This window comes from Zosterops lateralis (genome assembly GCF_965231275.1).
Source record: "Zosterops lateralis genome assembly, chromosome: 2".
Classification (NCBI taxonomy): Eukaryota; Metazoa; Chordata; class Aves; order Passeriformes; family Zosteropidae; genus Zosterops; species Zosterops lateralis.
The window spans coordinates 73,046,077-73,069,583 of record NC_139763.1 but is presented as its reverse complement, the minus strand read 5'-3'; the positions used below and the strand labels follow the sequence as shown (position 1 = coordinate 73,069,583).

Here is a 23,507-nt window from a genome sequence, read left to right as displayed (position 1 = left end):
AGTCAACTACTGATATGTAATTATACATGCATTTGAAAGATAGATGTTGATTAAAAAAAAAGATATTTTTAACAGGTCCTTATAAAAGCAACTTAGATTTTTTTAAAAAAACATTCCCAAGCTCTATAAAGGATACGATGACATCCCTAACTCCAGTGAGTACATTAGGCTCTTAAAGAGGTCCTCTGGAAGTTGTGGAATTTTCTCAGGGAATATCTCACATATGAAAGTGATTAATTTGTAATATTGATTACACAGGGATGGAAACTGTCAAAAGAAAAACATGGTATTTTTAGATTCGATTGCGTAACTATTTTGGCATAATTTTCAACTGTACAAAGAGACAAGACTGATGATTTGCACTGAAAAAAAGAATTTTAGTAGGAAACTTGAGTCATCAGAATGGCTACAAACACTTTGGTACAATAAAAGAAGATTACTGAAGATAAACAGTAGATGGTGGCAGTATAGTATCTGCTCTATACAAATTACAAGAGTTTTATTTCAGACACAGACAAATCTAGTCCCGTGGGGTAAAAGCCTCATGAGCATTTGGAACACAATGGAGGGGCTCCCAGGGTACATCCCTCGCCTTGGTTTGATCTACAATGGACGCAGCCCTCGTGCTCAGCGCTACTGGATGAGAAGGCAAGTGGAGAGAGGACAGCTGAAACACCCTCCAGAAGTGTTCCTCTGCTTCAAACTAAAACATGGGCACAGTGCAACAGTGAAATGCTGCTGTCCCATTGTTTCGTATTTTACTGTTCTACTGACAAGCTGCTGATGCCTTTGATCGACAGCCATCTGTTTTGTGGAAATAAATAGTTACTTTTAACTCATATCGCTATTCATGCTTCTTGTCACATTTCTGGCACTATCAGAAAAAGGACTCTGTGAGCCATATTTCAGCTTTGGCTGTTGATCTGCACAGACTTGCTTTTAGAAGAAAAGTTTGGCTTAGGACCTTCAGATACACATTTTCTCAGATTACAGTATTTCTTTTCAAAGAGCATTTAGAACTATAGAACAGTTATTTACATTTATGAAATCTAGAAAATTCAGCTTATAGAGATGGAATACATATAGGAACGAATTCTAGGAATTCATTACTATAGAGCTTTCATATTCTAGCAGCTCTGTGTAAAAAATATACTTACCTTCAGCAGATCTTGTGACATTAGAGGCAGAACTAGATTAACCCCATACAAGACAACATCTGCTGCTGATACAGATCTATTTGTAACTTGCCCAGGTTCATGTCCTCTAAATACTTCATCTGCAGAAAAGAAAAAATATTTTGTATAAAAGGAAGATTAAATATATTGAAGGAACAGTCCCATTTCTTTATAATACAGACATTTTTAAAAATAGGACTAGTCCCCTCTCTCCAAACAAAACCATGAGGCACTGTATTAAAATAGAAACTTAGTGAGTGGAGGCTGTCACATCACTCTATATTTATATTCATTAGGACTAAGCATTTCATAATCACTTGTACCAGCTGGCATGCTAAACCAGAACACTTCAGATACTGAGGGCTCCCTTCCATTACAGAACATTGCATTTGCTTCTAGTGATAGCTGCTTCATGCCTGCACACACAAACACATAATGAGTAAAATATTACTGCATTTTTATACTTTTTAAATATGTATTATATATTTACATATGCTTTAATATCTTTTATGAACAGAAGGAGAAAAAAAATAGGAGAGCTAACAGAGAAAGTTCTGCAGTCTGGAGGTTGCCCAAGTTTTCTCCAGTTACAGGTTAAGGCCTACGTTTCCCATCAACTGGCAGCGACCTTACTTTTATAATTCCTGCACTGAGTCAGAGCAGTATGTAGAAAACTTGCAATAGATTTGATCTCTGGGCATTGCATCTAAGTTTTATTCACATTACTCTGTTTTATGGTAAGTATTTTCCACACAACTAACATCCAAATCTCAAAGCAAAAAACTTTACAAAGCACTGAGTTGCCCATTCAATGGGCAAAGTCTAAATCTGGTTCTGTACTTGTGTTGTGCATACATGACAAAAAAATAAAATTATGTACTGCATTTAAAAGTACAAGGTTCTCTCTTTCAAGATGTACCTCAGAAAAGCAATGAATATCAAAACATGCTTGGTATCAAACTGAATCTGCCTGGGTTGTTATCTGTGCAAAGTGTATAGAACATGGTGAGATACGAACCATGCAAATGTGTTTTGGCTTATTCAAAAGCAATACACCACAGCTAACTGCCAGAACATACTCAGGACAACTGCAGTTTTAAGTGGCAAACACATGTAAGAAAGTAACAGGCTGGGATACAAGAAGGAGCCCTTAACTACACCCATGAACCATAAAGCATGTTCCGTGAAAGGAATACAGAAGACCCTCATATGGTGGAATTTTAATGACTCAACATTTCACAGAAGTTGAAGACAACATTAAGAAAAAAACCCATCTGCCCTCTTGCACTACTTTACTACTCCAAGTTCTCTATGTGGTTTTTGTTATAAAACTGCTGGTACAACATATTCAGACTTGCAACATTCAGATTTCAAGCTGTTCCATACATCCATAATTTATTTTATGACAGCAATAATTATTTCAGATGTTAGAATATTGTGAAAAGTCCTTCTTTGCTACTTTAAATAGCAATTCCCATATCCTGACCTAGACAAGCCTAAACTTCAGCTTTTACTTGACATGGACACAAGCCCCAAAATGGTTCTTACAGTTTAGAAAACAATGTGGTTCATCAATTACCAATTCCTTAATACCTGTATCACTGAAATCTATGAATTCTTTAGATAGAAGATTAGTGAGAAGCTCCATAATAAGAAGGAGATCCTGGTACTGGTCTTCTTCTGCTGTAACATCTATCCGTTGTCGACCTAGATTATTCTTGGAATACACCTGGAGCAGAGTTAGGCAGGCCTCATACAAGTTCATGGCTTTGGCCTATAAAACAATGTTACATAATGAGAAAACTTCATATGCTAAAAGTGAAACACTTAGGTTTAAGATGGCATTACTTGGTAGATGGTACTTCAAGATTTTAATTTCAGTGTATGATCACTTTTGTACCAACTGTACACAAAATCATCAAGAAAACTGCCACCTTAGACAACAAGAACACTTACAGCCATATATTGATGCGATGCTGACTGAAAGAGCAACACATTAATTTTCTTGAGTCCTCACTCTTAACAAAAATCTAGACAAGAGTGATTTGAGACAGACTGACATATCTCACTAATCTCACAAACTAGATTACCAACAAAATCCTCTGGGGACACACTTTACTTATAGAAGTTTAGAGTCACAATACACCGTTGGTGCATACTCAGTTTGGAATAGCAGCAACTCTTCCAGGTGCGAAAACAAAATTAGCCAACAGTGCAAAGATGCAAGTGCACTGCACAAACTCAAAATTTTAACTGTTAACTACTTGGGTCTATTAATGCCTTGTCTAGAACTAAGTCAGTGTCTCTATGGTATGTATTTGCCACATAGAACATTGCTGCAATTCTAGGCTAGACTTCAGAGAAGTTTGATACTGTCCTAAAAAAGTACTCAACATAGTCTGTCCTCTTCTGTCACCCATGCATAGAGTAAGACTAGTGATGAACTGTGATTAAATTTATTGGTAAAAAACAAAACAGTTTAAATGTCCTGCTTTTAATCTTTGCAGGTGTATGTTTTAAAACAAAGGAAATCCTTTGTTTTAAAGGAACAAATTCTTTTGTTTTAAAGACGTGCCCCATAGTCTTTATTTCTCTCTATAAAATCCACTACATTTTATTTTATTTTGATTAAAGAATAGCACTGTATACACATTTACTCGCACATGCACACTCTGCCCCCTCCTTCCCTTTCTGGTTGTATTTACCTCGCCAAGATAGCAAATTTGTTTATGTGCAACTTCAACAAAGACTTCTATTATGAGATTAACAGTCTCTGGTGTGTTTTTGTATACTTCCATTAATCCAATGCAATTAGTAAGGAAGTCCATAAGAAAATTGAAGAGAATTGCTACATTATCAATTTGGGTAGCTTCAGCAATGCCGCAGAGTGCTTCTAATGTAGCAGTGATTTCCTGCTTCACTTCCTCCTCCTGACAGATCTGCTGAAAGTTTTCTTGGTTTATCACATTCAAGAATCGCTGCTGAAGTGGCTGAAGAACCTTTAAATTTTTCAGAAAAGTCACATTAAGATAAGCATACTATTACATGAGATGTGAGGTTTAAATAATTTAGCAAACTCATTGCTTTGAGTATGGCAGTACAAGAATCAATCACTTCCAGTTTCCAATGGCTCAGTTATATCATTATCTGTCACATTAATGCAAGCAGAAGTGGTAGTGAGTAGTGCTTCTCTTTGTCCATCATGGCCTGCAGGCAGGTGTCAAAATGAGGACCTCCATAAATATTTTGGGTAATTTTGTAGTTTAAACAAATGACAATGACTTTCTCTGGCTCCAAGCATTTGATTCCCTTCAGATTCAGCATTAAGGGAAAAAACTTTTACATCTTATGAATGAAACCATTAAGATTAATTAACCATTAAGATGCTCACTATTATCTTTGCCACATTATGATTCTCAATAGTGAAATCACTTTTGTCATCATCTGTATTTGGAAATAATTTAGAAACTTCTACACAAACAGTTAAATTTTTTTCGCTAATTATTTCCACTGCATTACAGCCTTACCTTAAATCACTAATTTTCTAGCTCTGCCAATAAAAGCATGTTTTTCTCAGAAGGTTGATGCTTTACAAAGTCACATGGTGCTTCCTGATGCCATTTTACTACTTTCTAGCACCAACTTTTCTAGTATTAAATATCTGAGCTTTAATGGAGCCAGGGCACAAAGAGCTGGTCAAGACTCTACATTATGTTCCACATTAGCTTTTTACTTACTGTCATTATCATTAAGTGATAACAGACTAATTCATAACACTATAGAATTAAAATGAAAGGAAGGAATGTCCCAGTGCAAGAGAAACCTTTCATCTTCTATAATAGTCTCTTTCAAATATATTGCTTTACTGTCTGCTTCACAAATCCTCCAATTAATTATTAGTGGTTTCTCTTTGGGTTGAGATATTTTAGATACAATTTAGATAAAACAGATACAAGTAATGTCCATCAAGGAGAGAATAACTTAAAAAATCATCAATATTAAATATCAAACTATGTTATACAAATTGATTTTGTGTCACTAATAAAATTCCTTAAACCATTGTTTTGCTCGCTTATATGGAGGCAATAGAAGTACAATAGCTTACCTCTGTCCAGTATTGTTGCTTTGTTTCTGTGTCCATATGAGCAAAACCTCCTAGAACTAAAGCTTTCATTAGTGTTCTCTGCACAGAGCTAGACAAATAGTGAAGAGGAGGGCTTCGCCTTGCAAACTGTTTGGCTAAATTCCACCAGTTTTCACACTGAATAACTAAGTTCGCCCTAAAAGAGGGGGAAAAAAATTCATTAAAGACTTCACAAATTGTATGAACAGAGCACATCAGGTTTCTAGCATTTGCCAGAAGTCTTTTGTTGCTATATTTTTTGAAAATTCCTTTATTTTGAGGCTAAATTGCTTTTTGATTTTCATCTTAGTAGTGCCTCAGCTCTCAGATTTCTAAAGGATATACTCTGAAAATAGATCAATTCATACAGGAGAAAAGCAGGAAAGTGCTTTAGTTTTACACACATACACACACAAGAGTTAATGGACATATTGCATGGATTAAAAGCTTAGTCTCATTACATCATAATAAAATAAGCAATTTATTCCAGAACTAGCTCTTGTGGGGTTTAATTTTTTTTAAAGAAAAATCTTCAAGCATTAAAAATCCTCATACTTCTGAACAGTCTTTCAGTAGACTGTGAATGCATGATTGCAGGTATAATTGCATGTCAATTGAAGAAACAAAGCATTCAAGAACTTCCTGCTTTACAGTTTGCAGTATCAAAGCAAACTTCTTGAGATTTGACTGAATCCACAAAATCCTGTATTTTAAAAAAAATTTAGGTTTACAAAACATACTTTATACTGGTTTAGCCAGTATCTGAACTCCTAATCAACAAAAATTAACAGCAGTACAAAAATCCTTGCAATAAGAGTGGAGACCAGGAGAGCTTTCCTTCTCACTGTTTTAAGAGTGAGACACAAAAGTAGGGAAGGAGAGTGCACTTCCAAACAATAATAAAAATTAGGTGATGTTTTGTCAAATACAGGTCTCACTCCTCAGCTTGTCAGACAAGTTTGTGGTGTTTTTTTCAGTTACAGTATGCTACTAAAGTAATTTGACTTACAAAGACATGAATACGAAGCGCCCTATATCTGGATTACTGTGGCCAAAAAACTTTAAAAGGAAGCAAAAGAAACTTTTTGACTTCCAGAGGTATAGCAACTTACCGCTCTCTCCTTTCCACTAATGTTACTAGCAGTTGTACAGTATCATTTGCAAGGTCCTGCTCTGAACTCCACACTGCCAGGTTACTGATCACTTTTTCTAAAAGGTAACCCACAATCCACTGGGAACCCTCTGTATCAGCACCAAATGCTGTACTAAATGGCAGACTTATCTATAAGAAAAGCATTAAAATGAGTGAGTTTTACAGCAGCCAGAACCCAAAAGTGTACGGCAATCATTGTCAGCAAATTCTTTTCAGGCTGTCACTTCTTTCCTACTTAAATTACATAAATGTTACATAGACAAAGGCAAAGAATACACGTAATAGAAAAATCTTTGCCAAATTTATCTTGCAATTTTAAGCACAACATCTAAAACAAATAAAAGGTTCAACCTCATTACAAAAAAGGTTTGAGTATGTCTAGCTTTAAGGCCAATGAAAGTTCAAAAGCTTTTATAGTTAAAAGATCCCAAAATCACCCAAAAAATCTCCCAAAGCGTGTCCATAAATTTAAGACATAATTCCTCAAAATTCAGTGGTAAAAATTATTAGAAATAAACCTAGCTCTTGATCTATATAGAAACTTGTAAAAATTAATTTTCACCTCAATTTTTCTGCATCTGCTTTCTGCAGATGGTTCCTTCAATCTACAAATTTCTTAGGAAACATGTCACACTCTGGTCCTGGCACATTAAAATATGCTTCCTTGAAATTGCCTATTCTCCTACCTTTAAAGGAAGTTTTTCCAAGAGTGAAACCAAAAACCTTGTAGTAATTGTGCAAGAGCTTCCTGTCAGCACACCATTAACGTTTCTACCTTTAAGAACTCATGATATATACATGACTGAGTATAAGGTTCAAATAGAGGTTTCAATCACTTTCACATGTCAATACAAACTAAATGTGTGCATTTACTAGACAATCTGTTTTGTTTCTTCACATGGTTTTTCACGTGAATCTCCTTCTAACATGATCTCCAATTCTTGCCCAACTGGTACCTTTATGAATTCTTAGCTGTGCTATATGTATGAGCTGAATAATACGACTCCAAATATTTACAAGTCTGTGTGATACTTATGATTGTTAAGGTGAGGCCTCTTGAAGCGTTAGTATTCTTAGTTGCTTCAACAGTGGAAATAAAGGGGAGGAGGAGGAGACTTCTCAAAAATTAGAGCCAACAGGACCTCCTCAGGATGGGTGGCCTCTGTGAGGTAGCTGGATTACAGTTAGTTTGATAAGCGAAATCAGGATCAAGTTCTAATCATGATTAGTGCTGTCTAAGCACGGTAAGAAGTTGCCCTTTAGAAAGAACACACTGTTGAAATTATGATATATACAATGAGAATGAGGAGAGAAAGTAGCATGACATTAGCTAATGTATACTACTTTGTGATGGTGTTAACTAACTCAGAATCATGATCAAGAGCAATCACTGTATTAGAGATGAAATGTAAAATCTGATGGACAGTCACAATTTATAACATCACTGCAGTCAGTGAGTTTTACTCACTGTGCAGCCCAGGAGCACTATGTTATTCTGATATGGCAATGGCTACCAAAAAAATCACATTTACAGCAAAACGTGCAAGAGTCCCCTAAAAACTTATATTTCTAATTAGCAAACGAAAATCAACTTTCAAACAAATTCCAAAATAAATCACAACCCATATAACATTTAAAATAGTTCAGCATTGCACTTTTAAATAGCTCCACTGATATCTACATTCACAGGATAATATTATTGCTAATACTCACAAATAAATTCATAGAAATTATATCCTTACCTGCTCATACAACTTTTCATCTACTAGGAGGTAAGTCTTTGCCCAGCGCTTGAGGAACCATACAATATCTTTGCCCATCTGGGGGCTCAGGAGGTGTGTGAGATTTGCCCTTATTGCTCTAGATTCTACTTCTGACACTCTTAAAATAGCAGATAACAACCTGCAGATTTAAAATACAATGAGGATGCTGAGAGTGGTTTTTGGAGAAGCAATGCAACTACCAAAGCCACTTTCATTTTTCACAAAATATGACAGAAGGATCAAGATAATACAAAGCACTTCAACTCTAATCAAGTAAAAAGCACCTGAATTTAACGTTTTTGAAGTGCAAGGCAAGAGAGAGAGAGAAAGAGAGAGAACAGAGCAAATACTCTACAAAAAGTAAAAATTATGCTTTAAAAGATAAGACTTTACAGTAATTTTGACATCAAAATTACTGCAACAAAGAATCTCCATAAGCATCATGACAAATGGACTAGCTGGGAGTGCCTGAAAAGATGTTTTGAAAATCTGCTTTTTCCTTCCTTGCACCATGAAGTTTAATGACCAAAAGGGTTCTAATTGTGCAGCTTGATATACAAAAAACAAATACAGGAATGACCAGTTATTTTTCTCTTGTTCATTACTGCTGGAAAAATAGTCTGAAATAGTAAATCACGAGGTGATTGCATTAATACAATCAGTCCATATAACTGCATTAAATACTAGCTTTTGTAGTACACCTGAATTTCGTAAGAATGTGATTGTACACAAGAAATTTAGGAGCTAACACTGGTCTATTTCTTGAAGATATTTCAGAGTTATTGCCAAAGGGCCTCGAATCTCTCCTTATTTTGATATGGTTTTATTCCCACCACTGCGACGCTGCATCAAGAAATCCCCTTGGGGGCCAATTCTTGAAGTGGCCAATAGTATAAGTGAGCAGTATCCAACCTTCTAAACACTAGGTACATACATCATTCCTAATGAAGGTCCACTTTTTCTACCTTCTTCCCAGAAGAAAGCATTTAAAGAACACAACTAATCAACTAATCATGTCAACAAAGAGTGAGATGCAATCTTCTGAAGCGTGAAGATTCAAATTGAGGAGTCCTTTGTGAACACCAGCCTTCTTGCAAAAAGAGAAATCTCTCCAGCTTCTTTTATCGGTTGACAGGGATGTGTGTAACTGACAATAATTCCTCACACTCTGAGGATCAATTTTGCTGCTACTGCTAAGCTTGGGCAGTAATCCATACTCAAAGCAGAGAAGCTCACTGACATTTGAAAGCATTTGCTTAAGCTGTATGTGTTGAATGAATGTTAAAATGATTAAAGATGGGTTTTCAGCAGAAATATAAAAAACATTTCTGTACATTTCCAAGTCTTTGGCTTATGACATCTGTTAAGACTATCAGATCAATGTTTCCTTTTTCGATGTTCAGTGTTTACATATTGCTTGCTTTTCACACTCACAGAAGTCTACTCACACTCTAGGTCTTTTTTTCCCTGAAAAAGCAGTTAATAATACAAGATGCATCCTTACCTAATTACAGAATCAGTTCTGTTGTACCCTGGGATGGAAGAGGCCTTTTCTCCTGGAGATCCCAGAATCTGAAGTGTTGTATTGATGTCAACCTCAGCTGAATGTTTAATGGAATATTCCATTACTTCTGGAGGTATTAGCGGAGTCTCTCCCTGAGTATCATTAGCCAAGAGGTAGCCTTACATTAAAAAAGAAAGAGTGATCACAACTTTCTACCCTAGGTTAACTTATGGCTTTCTGATTAAAGAATCCATAGGCTTAACTGCAGACATCACATCAGAAACAAATATTTATACAGAGCTTGACTAACACTGCTTAAATGCATAAAAGCTAATTAGAATCCTTAAAGTCATTCAGTAGGAAAAAACTCAAAGTGACAAGAAACCAAGACTGGAAAAAGAAACTACCAATTTAAAAACCCAATAAAAAGAGTCAAGTTTTGCTTCATGTAAAAGTGCTACAGTAAATTCATCTGCTTGGGGGAGGGACAAAACAAGATTCTGTTGTCATTTTTTTCTTCTTCTGCTATGCTGTAAAAAAGCCTTGTTTTACCGCTTCCCTGCTGAGTCCATATCATTTGGGACTTCTGTTTGCTAACATCTTAAATCTGTCAGAGTCTTTCAGACCTCAAGTACGTGTGCTGTAACACAGTTTTCCTCACCTAGCAACTGCAGATCAGAAGAAGCACGGGTTTTCATACAATACTCTGGTATCTAGGTAACATTAATTCCAGTTTAGTTGTAATTTTCAATATCTGATCTCAACCATCTGTGAGCTACAAACTCCATCTCAGTGTTACAAATATATTATAAACACATTCATGTCAACATCTGAGAGCAACTAAAATGCCAGATCTTCAAAAAAGTCCCACAAATATTTCATACATTATACATTTCTCCAAGCAAAGTACAGACCTAGTTCGTACTAGGTTTGCAAACTTAAGTAAAATATCACCATATAAAAATCAAACCCAAAAAGGCCTTAAATTCAAGAGGCTCTGAATTCCCCAAAACATAACAAAACAGCAGGTCACAGATCATCAGTACTGAGAAGGTCTAGAACTTACATTACCCTGATCTCGTGCTGGTTCCCTTATTAAATCATGTGCACCCAGCCAACACCACTGATACCATGAACAGACTAATTTCTTGAATAGGTTGACTGATAACACAACTCAAAAAATCTGTAACAAAATTAGTTGCAGGAATTTCCAACAGACACTGATGAAACATTTACACAACGTAATCATTTGTGGAAATAGAAATAATATTCCTGTTACTCAAGCCAGATGACAGTAAGACAAGGACTTTCCAAGTCCTGTATGTAAGATGAAATCATTGTAAGGGATAAAATGTATAGTCAGTCAAGAGTAGGTGAAATACAGGGATTTTTTTCCTGAGGTGTTCCACCTGCAATAAGACTACCAGAACAAATACTATTTAAAGCTGTTCACTAACCTGTGACTAAAATAAGCCAATGAATATCCTCATACAGGTCATCAAGCACTTTATTGTCAATTGAACCTGATGCTGGTGACGCAAGTAGCTGCTGCTGATGTCTTTGCAACTGTCCATGGAGTCTTGTCACTCGGTCTTCTAACAAACTGTGGACAGATAACAAAGTAGCTTCACGGTTTTTAAACTGTTTTGGCAAAGTTTCCTATGTGAGAACTTTATTGATTTGCATTCATGATTTTTTTTTTTTTTTGTACATACCTTGTGAGAAGAGGTATGCAGTGCTCTGCAGCAATCCTCCCCAGCATGCCTACGCTGGCCAACTGGTCACAGAACTGGTCTCTGTCATCTTCCTGCAGCTCACTTATTTCTTCTTCCTCCCGAGAGGCCACACCATTGGCAGTCTTTGGTTATTTCAACAAAATTAGAAGCAACCAGTTAGGGTCATACTTGTTAAATTCCTTATCACCACACTTTTCTGCATTATTTTGGCTCTTTCTTGCAAGGTAATTTGCATGTATGAGCAACAGACTTGTATGAAATTAGACACAGAAGAGTTAAACAGAGTCAACATGGGTTCATATTGTTTTAAAATCAGCATTTCACAAACTTACTACCAAAATGCCATATTCAGTTCATCTGCTAACATTTTGATAGTTCTCAATTGTCTGAGATCTTACATAAATCACATAATAAGCAGTATTTTTCATGATGAATTGAATGTTAGCCCTTTCATTGAAAGCTTTCCCTAACCTACTGTTTGAGGAGAAGTGGTAGTTTAAAAAGTACTACTAAATAAAAAAAAGTACATTAAAAGTAAATGCTATAAACTCAGAAAACAGCAGACTAATAATCTTGATGATCTCAGTTTTATTTCTTGCTGATGCAGGAGTTGCACTGTTCAATTTCTCAAAGCTTATCTTCACTGCATTATAAAACTATTTAAATGATAATCAGATCTTATTCCTTGAAGAGATGAACCATGATATGCAGAAATCAAGTATAAATATTAAAAGTGTTTCTTTCTTATCTCTTAATCATAAAATTTATGCAAGTAACAAAGTAAAATACCAGAGGCGGAGAAAGCTATCAGTCTGCTTTGTTTCTATAGAGGCCCTGGGAAACTGAATCCACACACAAGTCCTTATGCAAAGTGCTTTTAACTCATCTTTTCTCTATGTAACCCAGCAAATCATTCTCTTTTGGCAACTTCAAAGTTGCAGCTGTTTACTGAAGGGTGAGCCTCTGCTCTTAAACCAGAGACTGAAAGTTCCTGTTACTGCTTTGATATAGAACAAGAAGCATTCTAAAATGCCAGCTGTGGCTTTTAAAGGTTACCCATGGGATAAATGACTTATCTCACAGAATGACATGAATCAACCTGTGTACATAAGTTATGTCAAGACCGCCTGATATGAATTCAAAGCTCTCTTGTGAAATATTTCTCTCAATTTTGGCACTGTTATAACCATCTGTTACATACTGAGATAGCAGAATTATGTTTTACACAGTGCTTTTCAGGATGAGGTATCTCTTGAGATCTTTGCACAGCATCAAATTAAAGAGAGATTTTATATGGTTATTAAATTGAATCTACACAATAACTAATTCATCCAACATCTACATCCAACTTTCTGTATAAGAATCTATTTTAGTATGATCCAGATTCCTGACAAACAGACTAATCATCTTTCTTTCTCAATGGTTCAAAAGATACTCGATGTACTTTTAAATTTTCTCTAGACAGTCAATGGGTCAAAAACTCAACTGGGAATTTATTTTATCCAAAAGGACCACATGATATTCCAAGTTTCTTCTACTTTGAGCACAGTCAGTCTACATTTTTTCAGATATTTATGCATGTCAGTTATATTTTGAAGACAGTGCATGGGAGGCAACAATCATAAAAACGGCCCCCAATTTCACTGAGAATTTTAACTAGAATTCTAATCCAGAAGGAAGGCCAAAATTTTAGTCACTATATCTGTAGAAAGAACAAGATACACATTGATTTGAGTTACAGATTTTCTTTTTTCTTTCTTTTAAGTGATTTCCAACTTTTCATTCTTTTAGTTCCTCTCCACAATGAGAGAAATGGACTGGAAAATCACAACTGAGTATCAACTTCAGCAATTTTTTTCATTTCCAAAGTCACAAATGGCAATTCTATACTAGCTGCCTTGAGCTACATAATATACACAAACCAAAAAACATGGACTAGTTACTGTATGTTATCATCCAAAATTACTGCAATGAAGGCTTACCAAATTCCTTGTGCCATCAGGAGCAGCTAGATGGCACTGAATGTAGGAATTAAAGACTTGAACAGCATGTTGGGTAAAGAAACCTTTATGGAAATGTTTGTCATCTTGGACCAAAGTAAGCCAAGATTCCAGCAACTTATCATATGCCTCCATATATACCATGTCATCTTTGTCAAGCTGCAAGAGATTTAAAAAAAAAAGTTATCTTATTACAAAACCAGAGAAACATACTTATATTTATCATTATTTTATAGATGTTCTTCTATTATTGAAACAAACAAAAGGATCTAAGGATAACTTAGAGAATATCAGAATGAACTGAAGCAATGCATTGAAAAGGTCACTGCAGCTTTCATGCCAGCTAGGCTTTAAAAACCTGTCAATGTTTTTAGCTATTTCTCTTCATCTGATGTTGCATATAGATTTATAGCTATTCCACTATCTCTGAAATAAAGAGAGAAAAAACAATGATTCCAGAGGAAATCACTGCTAAATTGCAAGTGTTCAAGAAACCTTACTACAGGTAGTCAGTTTTGATGATGAATCACAACTTCTCATTCTATGAGCAAACCAAAACCCAATTAATTAGAACAGAATAAACCTGAAGCTATAGTTAGTTAGTGCATTTCAACTGGTGCTTCTTGTTTTTAATTATTCATGTGCTTCTATATAGTACATAAGTTGCAAAAGGAAATAACTACTTGGAAAAACAAAGTCATGAGCTGCATGCAAAGTAAAGAATCTAAATAGCAAAGTGGCCATTTCCTTTAAAAAGGATTTTTAATGTAAAAATTGACTTTTTGTTTTTGAACATTTTTAAGTACCTCCAACTTCAAAAAACTTTCACATGACTGTACAGATAAACAGCCTACTAAGATGTTGTCTTATCAAGTTTTAACCAACAGGATGGCTCACAGAAGTTACTCTGAGATAGCAGAGGTTAGTAAAATGGTTCAGTGATGAAATAAAGAGATATTAAGGCCTTAATCATGGTCCAGACACAAGAATTCCTGACTTCCAGTGAAGTTACAAACACGGCTGGATGAACAGGCAAGGAAAAGAAAACACTGGCTGGATGACTGATTAAGAGAAAAAACTGATATCACATTGGAAGCATTCCAAGATAGTTTCACAGCATCCTTTTGTAACTGCAAAGTTGTCATATTTCCAGAAGTTAAAATATGGGACATACTGATGCAACTGTGAAAACAAGACCTGAAGATGACAAGGAGAGAGGCAAAACTGTATTCAACACTAATGTAAGTCATGAATTTAGGAAGGACACCACAACATGTCTTTTTAAAACTTAGCTAAAGGACACATGAATGTATAGACAGTCATTCGGTCCTGAAGTATTTTGACATGTATGAAATAGATTAACATCTATAACATATATATGACTTTTAGTAATTTTTAATAATTGAGAGCATAAACAAATAAACAGATATGTTTTTACGAACAACAAAATACCCTCAAATATACCCAATCCATTTATTTGAAAAGTTAATAAAGAAGGTAATGCCATGAAGAAAAATTATTTCACCACTTAAAAGATATTCTCATAAGCAATCTAGGACTAATAAGTGCTTCCATAAAACACATGCCCAAACAGTAGAAAGATTTTATCTATATTGAACCAACCTGGTCCCAAAGAAACCCTATTAAAACATCCCAATCCTTATTTCACATTAGCTACTGCTGGGCTACCAAAGATGTCATACAGGCCAAGTGCCATGCTGTAGTCTGGGAGCTGAATCATTCTGATGGATCAAAACTCAGATGTTCAGGAGAGGCAAGATAAACCCAGTAAATTTAAAGCAAAGATGTTTAATTCCTCTTTATTTCCTCTATGGGAAACAAAAGAAATTTGGTCCTTCTTCCTTCCTAGTTTGCTGACCCTTTGAAAAAAGAACACTTTCAAAGTTTGCCAAACAGCAACAAGCTGCAAAGAGTTGGAAGCCCAGCAGATGGGACCAAATTCAGAATGATCTCTGCTATCACATAATATTGGAAAAAATATCTTGTAGAAGGAGGAACAGTACATTAATATTAATTTTGAGGAAAAAAAAGCTTTTGATATAATTTTTATTGGTCTTTTCATCCAATATCCTGTCCATACTCTTCACTAATTCAGGTGGAATATTTTATTCTACTTCTGCACAAGCATTAAGTGTTGAGCAAGGCAGAACATAGCTATGGATGAGCATCCTCTCTCACAACCAGTGCCATTAAGGGAAGATATTACTGGTCCACCTTGCCCCATAAACTAACTCTCAGCACTGCTGAAACTTACTGCCTTCTCTCCACCAGTGTAGCTGGTTGAGACAAATGTTTCAACTTCCTTCGGCCGATCTCCCCAGCCCAAACTAGCAGGCTAATGTGAAACAGCATACAAACATAATGCTTGGATTGTGGGGTTTTCCCCATGGTTGAAAATCAGTATTAGATACTTTGAAGTGGTTTGCAGATTTTGATTCAGGATCTCCATATTTTGACAGTTTTCATAGCAGGTCTCCAGCTAAGAAGACTCCTTGTGCCTGATGGGGCTTCTGCCACATTCACAAGGCATGTTCTGCTGGCATATGAAGTTGCAGAAATATGGGGAAAACAGTTTTACCAACCAGCAAAGCTTAAGGTGTACACCTGCCTGCATTCTGCTGCATTTGACACTTCTGAAAAGCTCCAGGAATATTATTTGAGGATTCTACTGAGCCCAATATACATGGTATTTTATCTGTCAGAAAGCTCTTAACTACAGACAGCACATGAGCTCACAGAAAGTATAAAGCATGCATTCTAAAAGAAACTTGGGGAACACATTAGCCAGGGCCAAGACATTTCTATGCCAAAAGATTGTTTTCAGGGATGCAAAGCAGGACTTCTATAGGCAAGCACATGGTACCGTTGCACCAGACAGTGGTACAGGCTAGTGTAAGCTCCTGTGAGAGACTGTTTTAAATGGCATAATGTTGGCATAATGTCTACATTAAACATAACTGCGTATTCCAGCTATCAAGTAACAAGATGCTAACTGCTAACTAAACAACATCCCTTTAGTTCCTCTGAATTTAAATGATAGCTGCCTATGGTTTTGATGAATCTTATAAAGGCTTCAGGAGCATTTCTAAATGTATTGGTGAATGCCAGAATATGTATTCAATGTTCTACCAGAAAATCTCAAAAGCACACAAATTTTGACCAATGAAGTTTGGAAAGGAGCCTTATTTTAGATTCTAAATTTAAACACCATTTTTTTGATTAAGACATGAAAAATAAAGAAAAGTTTAAGTGAGCACTGGACCAAATATAATACATTTTAACCTTGCAGAGCAGACACAATCTAATGTTCTGCAATGAATGCTAGTTAATACACCTGCGCTCTCTGGTAAAGAAACACGTCAATCAATTTTGTAACTAAATAATTCTATAATTATTTTCAATCTCACTCTGTCACTACACCAAATTGTCGAAACAAAGAAAATCATCCTTTCTCATGACAATGGGGAAATATTGGTTAGTATCTCGATAGTCTCATTTTAAATCTATAGCCGCTACACATAAATAGCTCAAGTGCAAAATTATTTCCCTTGATTCTTACGTAATTTTCCTTAAACTATGCGTCCTTGGTAGGTTTTACTTTTAATGCAACTTTTAGGAGCAGAATACTTGGGCTATGCCAATTGCTCTTTAATGTTACAACCAAAGTTTGAAAGAAAAAAATTCTCTTAATTCCTGTGCTAGATTTGTATGCATAATTATCATTTGAACTGTGTCAGCAATGAAGGCATGATCTCAACAGCTTAGATGTATGATGTTAACAACAGATCTTAATGGCTACACTCACTTAAAACAAACTCCTGACTCAGAACTCTAGGCAGCAGCTAAGTTTCAGTCAGTCCATATGTTCATGTAGTAATTTTAAACTTTCAGGACTGCAGCTTGTTCATAATCTACAACAGTAAGTCAGCCATACTTCAAGACTTTAATATTTTCCACTAATCCATCCACTTAAAAAATTAAAATGCAGTTCAAATCAAAATGAAGCCTGAAAGATGCACACAGCGTGTAATTACATTCATTATACTGCATGAAATAAAAAGAAAATCCTCTCATATGTGATTTCAAAAATATCTGAAGAGTACTTTCAGGACAAAAGTACTGAATTCACAACAGTAATTAACAAAACAGCCAAATTCTCATGTCACTTATGCTTATCACAAACAGAAGGGAAAAAGGCTACCCACTTTTTTGAGAGCAGCTACTTACCACTTCTTCCAAGGCAGCACTTCTTCCAAAAGAACAGGTGAGGTGTGTGAGGCAGTTAACAAATGAAGAGAAAAGTTCATTTGGAATGGCCGTTAAAATATTGCGAGGAAATACAGTTATCAGATTGCTGATAATACTGGAAATTCCCACTGCTTCAGAGTCTTCTATTTCAATTCTATAGATAGAAATAGCAGGTTTTGCCATTAAGAAAATTGCTAAAAGGGAATTGGTTCTGTTGATACATTTTCAATCAATAAATCTATTTCATAACAAGCACCACCTACTTTAATCTGCCCTTTTTCAATTTAAGCAATCCAACAGTCAGCACAAATTATACCCAGAAATAAGCAAGCCATACCCCTTCTCCACACAGATATGCTACAGTCTAAACTAAAGATTAAAAGATGCCATCTAAATTTAGAGAGCAGGCATACATACCCATTGATAGTATTCAGTAATCCCTCAATGAAGTGTGCCAGGTAATCAACTTGTGAACCTTCATCAGGAAAGACTGGCCCGTGCAAAGATGCCAGCTGTGCCAGGCACTGTAATGAATCTTGGGCCATATCTGTATCTTCTCTGATTTTTCGATGTACCTTTCAGGAAGTGAGGTAGTTAATAATACATGAAAACAGGGTGTTCTTACAACAGTCACATGGCTCTCAATCCAAAAGAGCATACACCAAAAAAAGCTTACTATAACTTCCACTCAGTCTGAAATACAAGTGTTTCTGCAACTCCCTAAACCATGGCAAACGTCAAGATCGTGACTCAGCTCACACAATCTCAAGCCTTAAATTAACATACTGAAACTAACATTCAGTTAAGGCTCACCTACATGTTGAAAATTGAACTGTCTATTGAATGTTATGTCTTAAAGAGAGAAACAGATGCCAGCCAGTCAGACATGCTGCTCCTTCTAAAAACAGCAATAATGACAGTCATCTCTATTATGCTAACTATGCCTAGGCTATAGAGTCTTGCTAAAGTTAGTCAACAAGTTCAATCAAGATTATATAGATGCTTCTTTAGCAGAGGTAAACACTGAAGACATATAGAAAAATGAATGCATCACTTCCTTGGCAACACCCTTATATTATACAAGGCCAATAGTAATCTTCCCGCATTTCTGCAAACTGTTACGTCATTATTTCTGTTGTTGAGATTTTCTAGATTTGAATTTTACTACTTCAGTAAACATATTCTCACATACTTATTTTCATCAGTCAAGTATGAATTTAAGAACAGTTTTAGGCTCATACCTGTTTTTTCACAGATTTATTGAGTAAATAAACAAATATAGAGGAGCTTTTTCACCCAGAAGTGAAATTTAGCTAAATTATTTCAGCAATATTATACCAAAAAGTACAGTTAAAACACCAACCATTTTTTCTGTGGTGTTAGAGTTGCAAGTTCACCCAACTCATAACTAGTTGGATTAGCTGCACAGTTAATCCCTGAAAGATCAAACTAGCAGGAGAAACAAACCCTGCAACAGAAATACGCCTCCTAATATACGTCCCACATGAGGCTGAGATTAGAAACAAAGGCTCTCACTCTAACACAGCAGTCTTGCCAACTTTTGCAAGGTTATTAAAATTTCTCAGATCAGATAAATGAATAAAAATTACTACCATTTACTTACATTACTTCAAACAGTAAGCTACTACTGCAAGCCTCAACCACTGCAAATCAGGAATCTAAAACCAGAACTGAAAGCATACTGCCCTGGCTAGCATTCATTCAAAAGTAATAAAATACAGGAGAGTCTTGGTTACTAGTAAGTAAAATGCAAATGTATTAAAACAAATCTGCATATTATTAAAAACATTTTTCTTATCACACATAAGTAATTGCAAACCAATCAAGGAAACAGATATGCAACACCGACAATTTCATACTATTAAACGAAGAAGGGTTAACATGTAAGCCAAAAAGTTATTTGCATGTGGAGGTTCACAGCTGACAGTAGCAACTGTCTGGATAGTCTAGACAGCTGTTCAGATTGTGTGTAGCTGTTGAGAGTTCTGCCACTGATTTTTTCACCTTTTCAAAACTGCTGGATAAACTTGCAGTAAAAAAAAATAAAAATAAACATTTAAACTTCTTGAAAATCCTATCAAGTCAGGACAGGTATCCAAACACATACTGTCAAGCAGCACTGGAGAGTCACATTTACATTGTCTTATAACAACTTCGTCCAAGTTTTGAGCAGATTGCTCTGCTTTGCAAAAATGAAAAAGAGCCTGAGAATGTCGAGTTCTCAGATCCCAAGAGACGTAATCTAAGTCAAATTGCATAGCAAATGAATTTATAAGCCAATATATGTTGCTGCTGCAGTAAGTCCTAGCTGAGTGATGATTACAAACTTCTCCCAACAGTTGTAAAAACAAGTCCTATCCATTTTTAACATAGTGGGGCTTTTAAGTTGCAGAAATTGAGTACTTCATTCCCCTTTCCCAACAAGACCTCTTCCTTATCCCTTCTAACTTACTCTATTTTAACCTCTGTGGATTTCCTTTGTGCGGAGGAAAGAGATGCAGAATTCTGTACGCTGAAAGTGGCTAGAAAACTACATTACTTATTTTCAGCTGTTCTGTTGAGCAAATGCTTTAATATCAGCAAACACACACTGCTTGTTTGATCTTTTCTGAGAGCCGCTACACCTTATCTGAAAGATTCACTACTGCTCATTGTGCTTGCCTTTGTCTAATGAGTACACGTCCTGAATTATTAAACATATAAAAGTTGAGATAACTATAAACTTTTTTCTGTTGCTAGTGATCATCAGTTTAAAGCAAATAAAAGGCAAAATAAAACTTCAGTACCCTAGGAAAAAGACAATAATTCTGTCTACTTCCATAAGCAAGCTGAAGTGAACGGAATCGGTCCTACCTGATGCAAAAGGAAGACTCCGACAATACAGTTTTAGAACAGGAAGGAGCTGCTTACCCTGTGGTCTGGACTATGAAAGTTGAAGAAAGAAACTTACTGTAAAGAAAAGCTCCATAACTCTGCTGTCCAGGAGGGTCTCGCGCCAGGATTCTGTTGGCTTTAGCATCACATTTTGTGAGGATTCAAACATAGCTATATAATGTCTGCCCAGTTATCTGGTGTCAAGGTCAACAATAACATTCCTACTTGGCTTTAAAAAAATCCTAGATACAACAGGATCCATTCACAAAGAATGTAATGGAAACAAACTTTAAGCCTCTTCACATACACAGCATAATTCATGCATGAGGCCAAGGAATAAAAGGTATTAAGTATTGAAAAAAAGAATGCTCCAGGAATGTTAGATAACAGTTTGATCATAATTATGAGACATACCATAGCGATACGATCACTTTGATAACCAGGGTGTCTAATGTGACACAGCGAGAAGGGAAAAAAGTAACCGCAATTAACAGGTGTTAAAATTTATGCAAAATAGGAAATAATTTTCTAAAAATTTTTCCTGGCAGCTTTTAAAAAGGCCTTACCATAGCTAAAGATAGCTCATTGAAATCTATATCCTATTTTTCTAAATAGCTAGATATGTGTCACAGAATGCAGTTTGTTAGCTCTGCCTTAATCTACATTTTCTAATCACACTGAGAAGAACAAAAGCACAAGTCAGCACAAGGCATCATCATAGTCAACATGTTTTTAAGAAACACTGATGAAAAATGTGCATGCTATAAAGATACAATTTTGCAGCACTCATTTCAACTCTCACTATGTATTTTGGCATAACTCAATAACTCAATTTACAAAATTCTGCAAATGTTCTAGTACAGAAAAAACAGAGACATGAGCAAAAACATTTAAACAAACAGGTTCAATTATTTGTCAGTCTGATCACACAACAGTTTTTACCAAAAATTTTTGGAGGTACTTCCCTTTGTGATACCACCCATTTCAAGTAGTAGTTACTAAGTCAAGTCAGTTTTACTAATGTTTTATTTGTTTTACTTAAACCTACATTATCCTCTTTGATCCCTTTCTAACCCAACCGTCAAGAGTAAGTAACAGCACGTTCAGCTGCACATAATTTACTTGCGGGTAATTAATGGCATTACCTTTTGTACTGTAAGTAATCCAGCACTATAAAATGCGTATAAGAAACTATTTATATGTCTAGAATGAAATAAATTTTACAACGGCATAGTTCAAAACAGTAGGCCCCTTAACTTATGATAGGTTTTGTTTAAGGGAACAATATTTAAAGCAAGCAAGCAGTTTAATATGAAAAATGGTGTCACAAAGCAGGATGCACAATTTCAGTTTGTTTATACTTGTCTTCTGAGTTCTGTCACCAAACAAAATTCCTAATGACACTGCGCAAAACCACATTCCAAAAAAAAAAAAAAAAAAAAAAAAAAGGGGACTTTTTCCACAGTACAGTACCAAGTGGACCTTCACCAGTGGTATGTGTTCAGGACTGTTGTCAACATGTTATACTGCATAAGAACAATATCGGGAGTTTTCACATTAGTGCAAAATAAAAGCAGTTTCACAATTTTCAAGATTATCAATGTGTGTCGAACTATACCAGATCTGCATTATTTCAGATGGGGAAAAACTAGAAGTCACAGAATTTTCTACTTTATTTCCATCTGAAACACTGATGTAATTTAATCGGTCAAATATGCTTTGGTTCTACCCACTAAAAAAAAAAGAAAAATGTGCATGAAATTATCACATGCAAGTATCCTTTATATTTTAGAGTAATATTCCAAATTAAAACTAACTTTATCTGGCAAATTTGGTTACGCCTTTTTCCCCTTCTATTTAGAATGTTTTAGTCAAATGGTATTTTAAAATTGTTTACTGACAAGAATGCCCTTTGCTGTGACTCTCCAATAAGCTATTGACTTGGACATATTATCAGAAAACACATTACCAATCTGTGAAAAATTTACTCTCTGCTAGGTTGAGTCTACAGAGGGGACCAGCTACAAAATGCTTTTCACATGGAATAAAAGAAGCACTAGTTTGCTGTCACTATTTTAACAAGACTCGCTATTTAGCAGCCTTATCCTGTTATTTTTAGTCTTGTTTCTCATGATAACGGACTGATGACACATCTGACAATAGCAGATTTGCGGGTAAAATATCTGTTCACTGAACATTACAAATTATGACTCCACCTATCATGGAGATCTTGCAGACATTTTCCAGTGTGTACTACACGTATGCAGGCATTAGCAGAAACTGCCTGTGGAGATGCTTACTGCCACTCCAGCTTATGTTGTGCTATAGTTTGGTCTTACTAACAGCAGTCTAGTTATGCCAAACCTGAAAAAAATGGTACTAAATTACCTCGTACATAGGTGTACACAGGACAAATGCACTCTTCATCATCCAAAATTAACTTGCCAAGACTTACAAAGAAACAAAAAGTACAGAATGAGCAAAACAGGTTTTTTTCTAAGCAGTCAAGCTTATGATTTAGACTTACAACACAGATAAATGATCAGCATAGATTAGTCTGTTATGACATCCTGGAGAGTCTGGGGTTTTTTTTTTGTTTCCAGATTGAAAAACAATTATAAACCACTTCTGGTAATAATACAAATGTTTCTAACACTCCCAGGTCTACTGAGGAATGATTAACTTCTAATAAAATTCATTTTGAATGATATGGAAATCCAGGTTAACAAACAGCTTCCAGAAGCATGTCAACATTTCACTCATTTTGCAAGACTTAAGGCACTGATTCCTTCTGAGACTTGAATCTTCTGCATGAATCAGGTTATTCAGTGATTGTGAACCAAACTCTATTAAAAATTACAAGAACATAATTAGATGCCTTAATGTATG

At 35.6% G+C, this 23,507-nt stretch overlaps 1 protein-coding gene across 2 annotated transcripts in view; it reads right to left on the bottom strand.

Moving 5' to 3' along the window:
- XPO4 (exportin 4) overlaps positions 1 to 23,507 on the bottom strand; it is an 81,022-nt gene that overhangs the window by 13,449 nt on the left and 44,066 nt on the right. Inside the window, exons 7-20 of one of the 2 annotated variants that reach the window (XM_083884978.1) lie at positions 20,695 to 20,807; positions 18,141 to 18,298; positions 17,703 to 17,877; positions 13,437 to 13,613; positions 11,434 to 11,576; positions 11,176 to 11,321; positions 9,719 to 9,896; positions 8,194 to 8,353; positions 6,411 to 6,580; positions 5,281 to 5,455; positions 3,881 to 4,174; positions 2,769 to 2,949; positions 1,158 to 1,276; positions 137 to 267 (exon numbers count right to left, since the gene is read on the bottom strand). In XM_083884978.1, coding sequence (XP_083741104.1) covers positions 137 to 267; positions 1,158 to 1,276; positions 2,769 to 2,949; positions 3,881 to 4,174; positions 5,281 to 5,455; positions 6,411 to 6,580; positions 8,194 to 8,353; positions 9,719 to 9,896; positions 11,176 to 11,321; positions 11,434 to 11,576; positions 13,437 to 13,613; positions 17,703 to 17,877; positions 18,141 to 18,298; positions 20,695 to 20,807 — 2,320 coding nt within the window. The remainder of the gene's footprint in view (positions 1 to 136; positions 268 to 1,157; positions 1,277 to 2,768; positions 2,950 to 3,880; positions 4,175 to 5,280; positions 5,456 to 6,410; positions 6,581 to 8,193; positions 8,354 to 9,718; positions 9,897 to 11,175; positions 11,322 to 11,433; positions 11,577 to 13,436; positions 13,614 to 17,702; positions 17,878 to 18,140; positions 18,299 to 20,694; positions 20,808 to 23,507) is intronic. The other variant, XM_083884979.1, reaches the window with a different exon arrangement.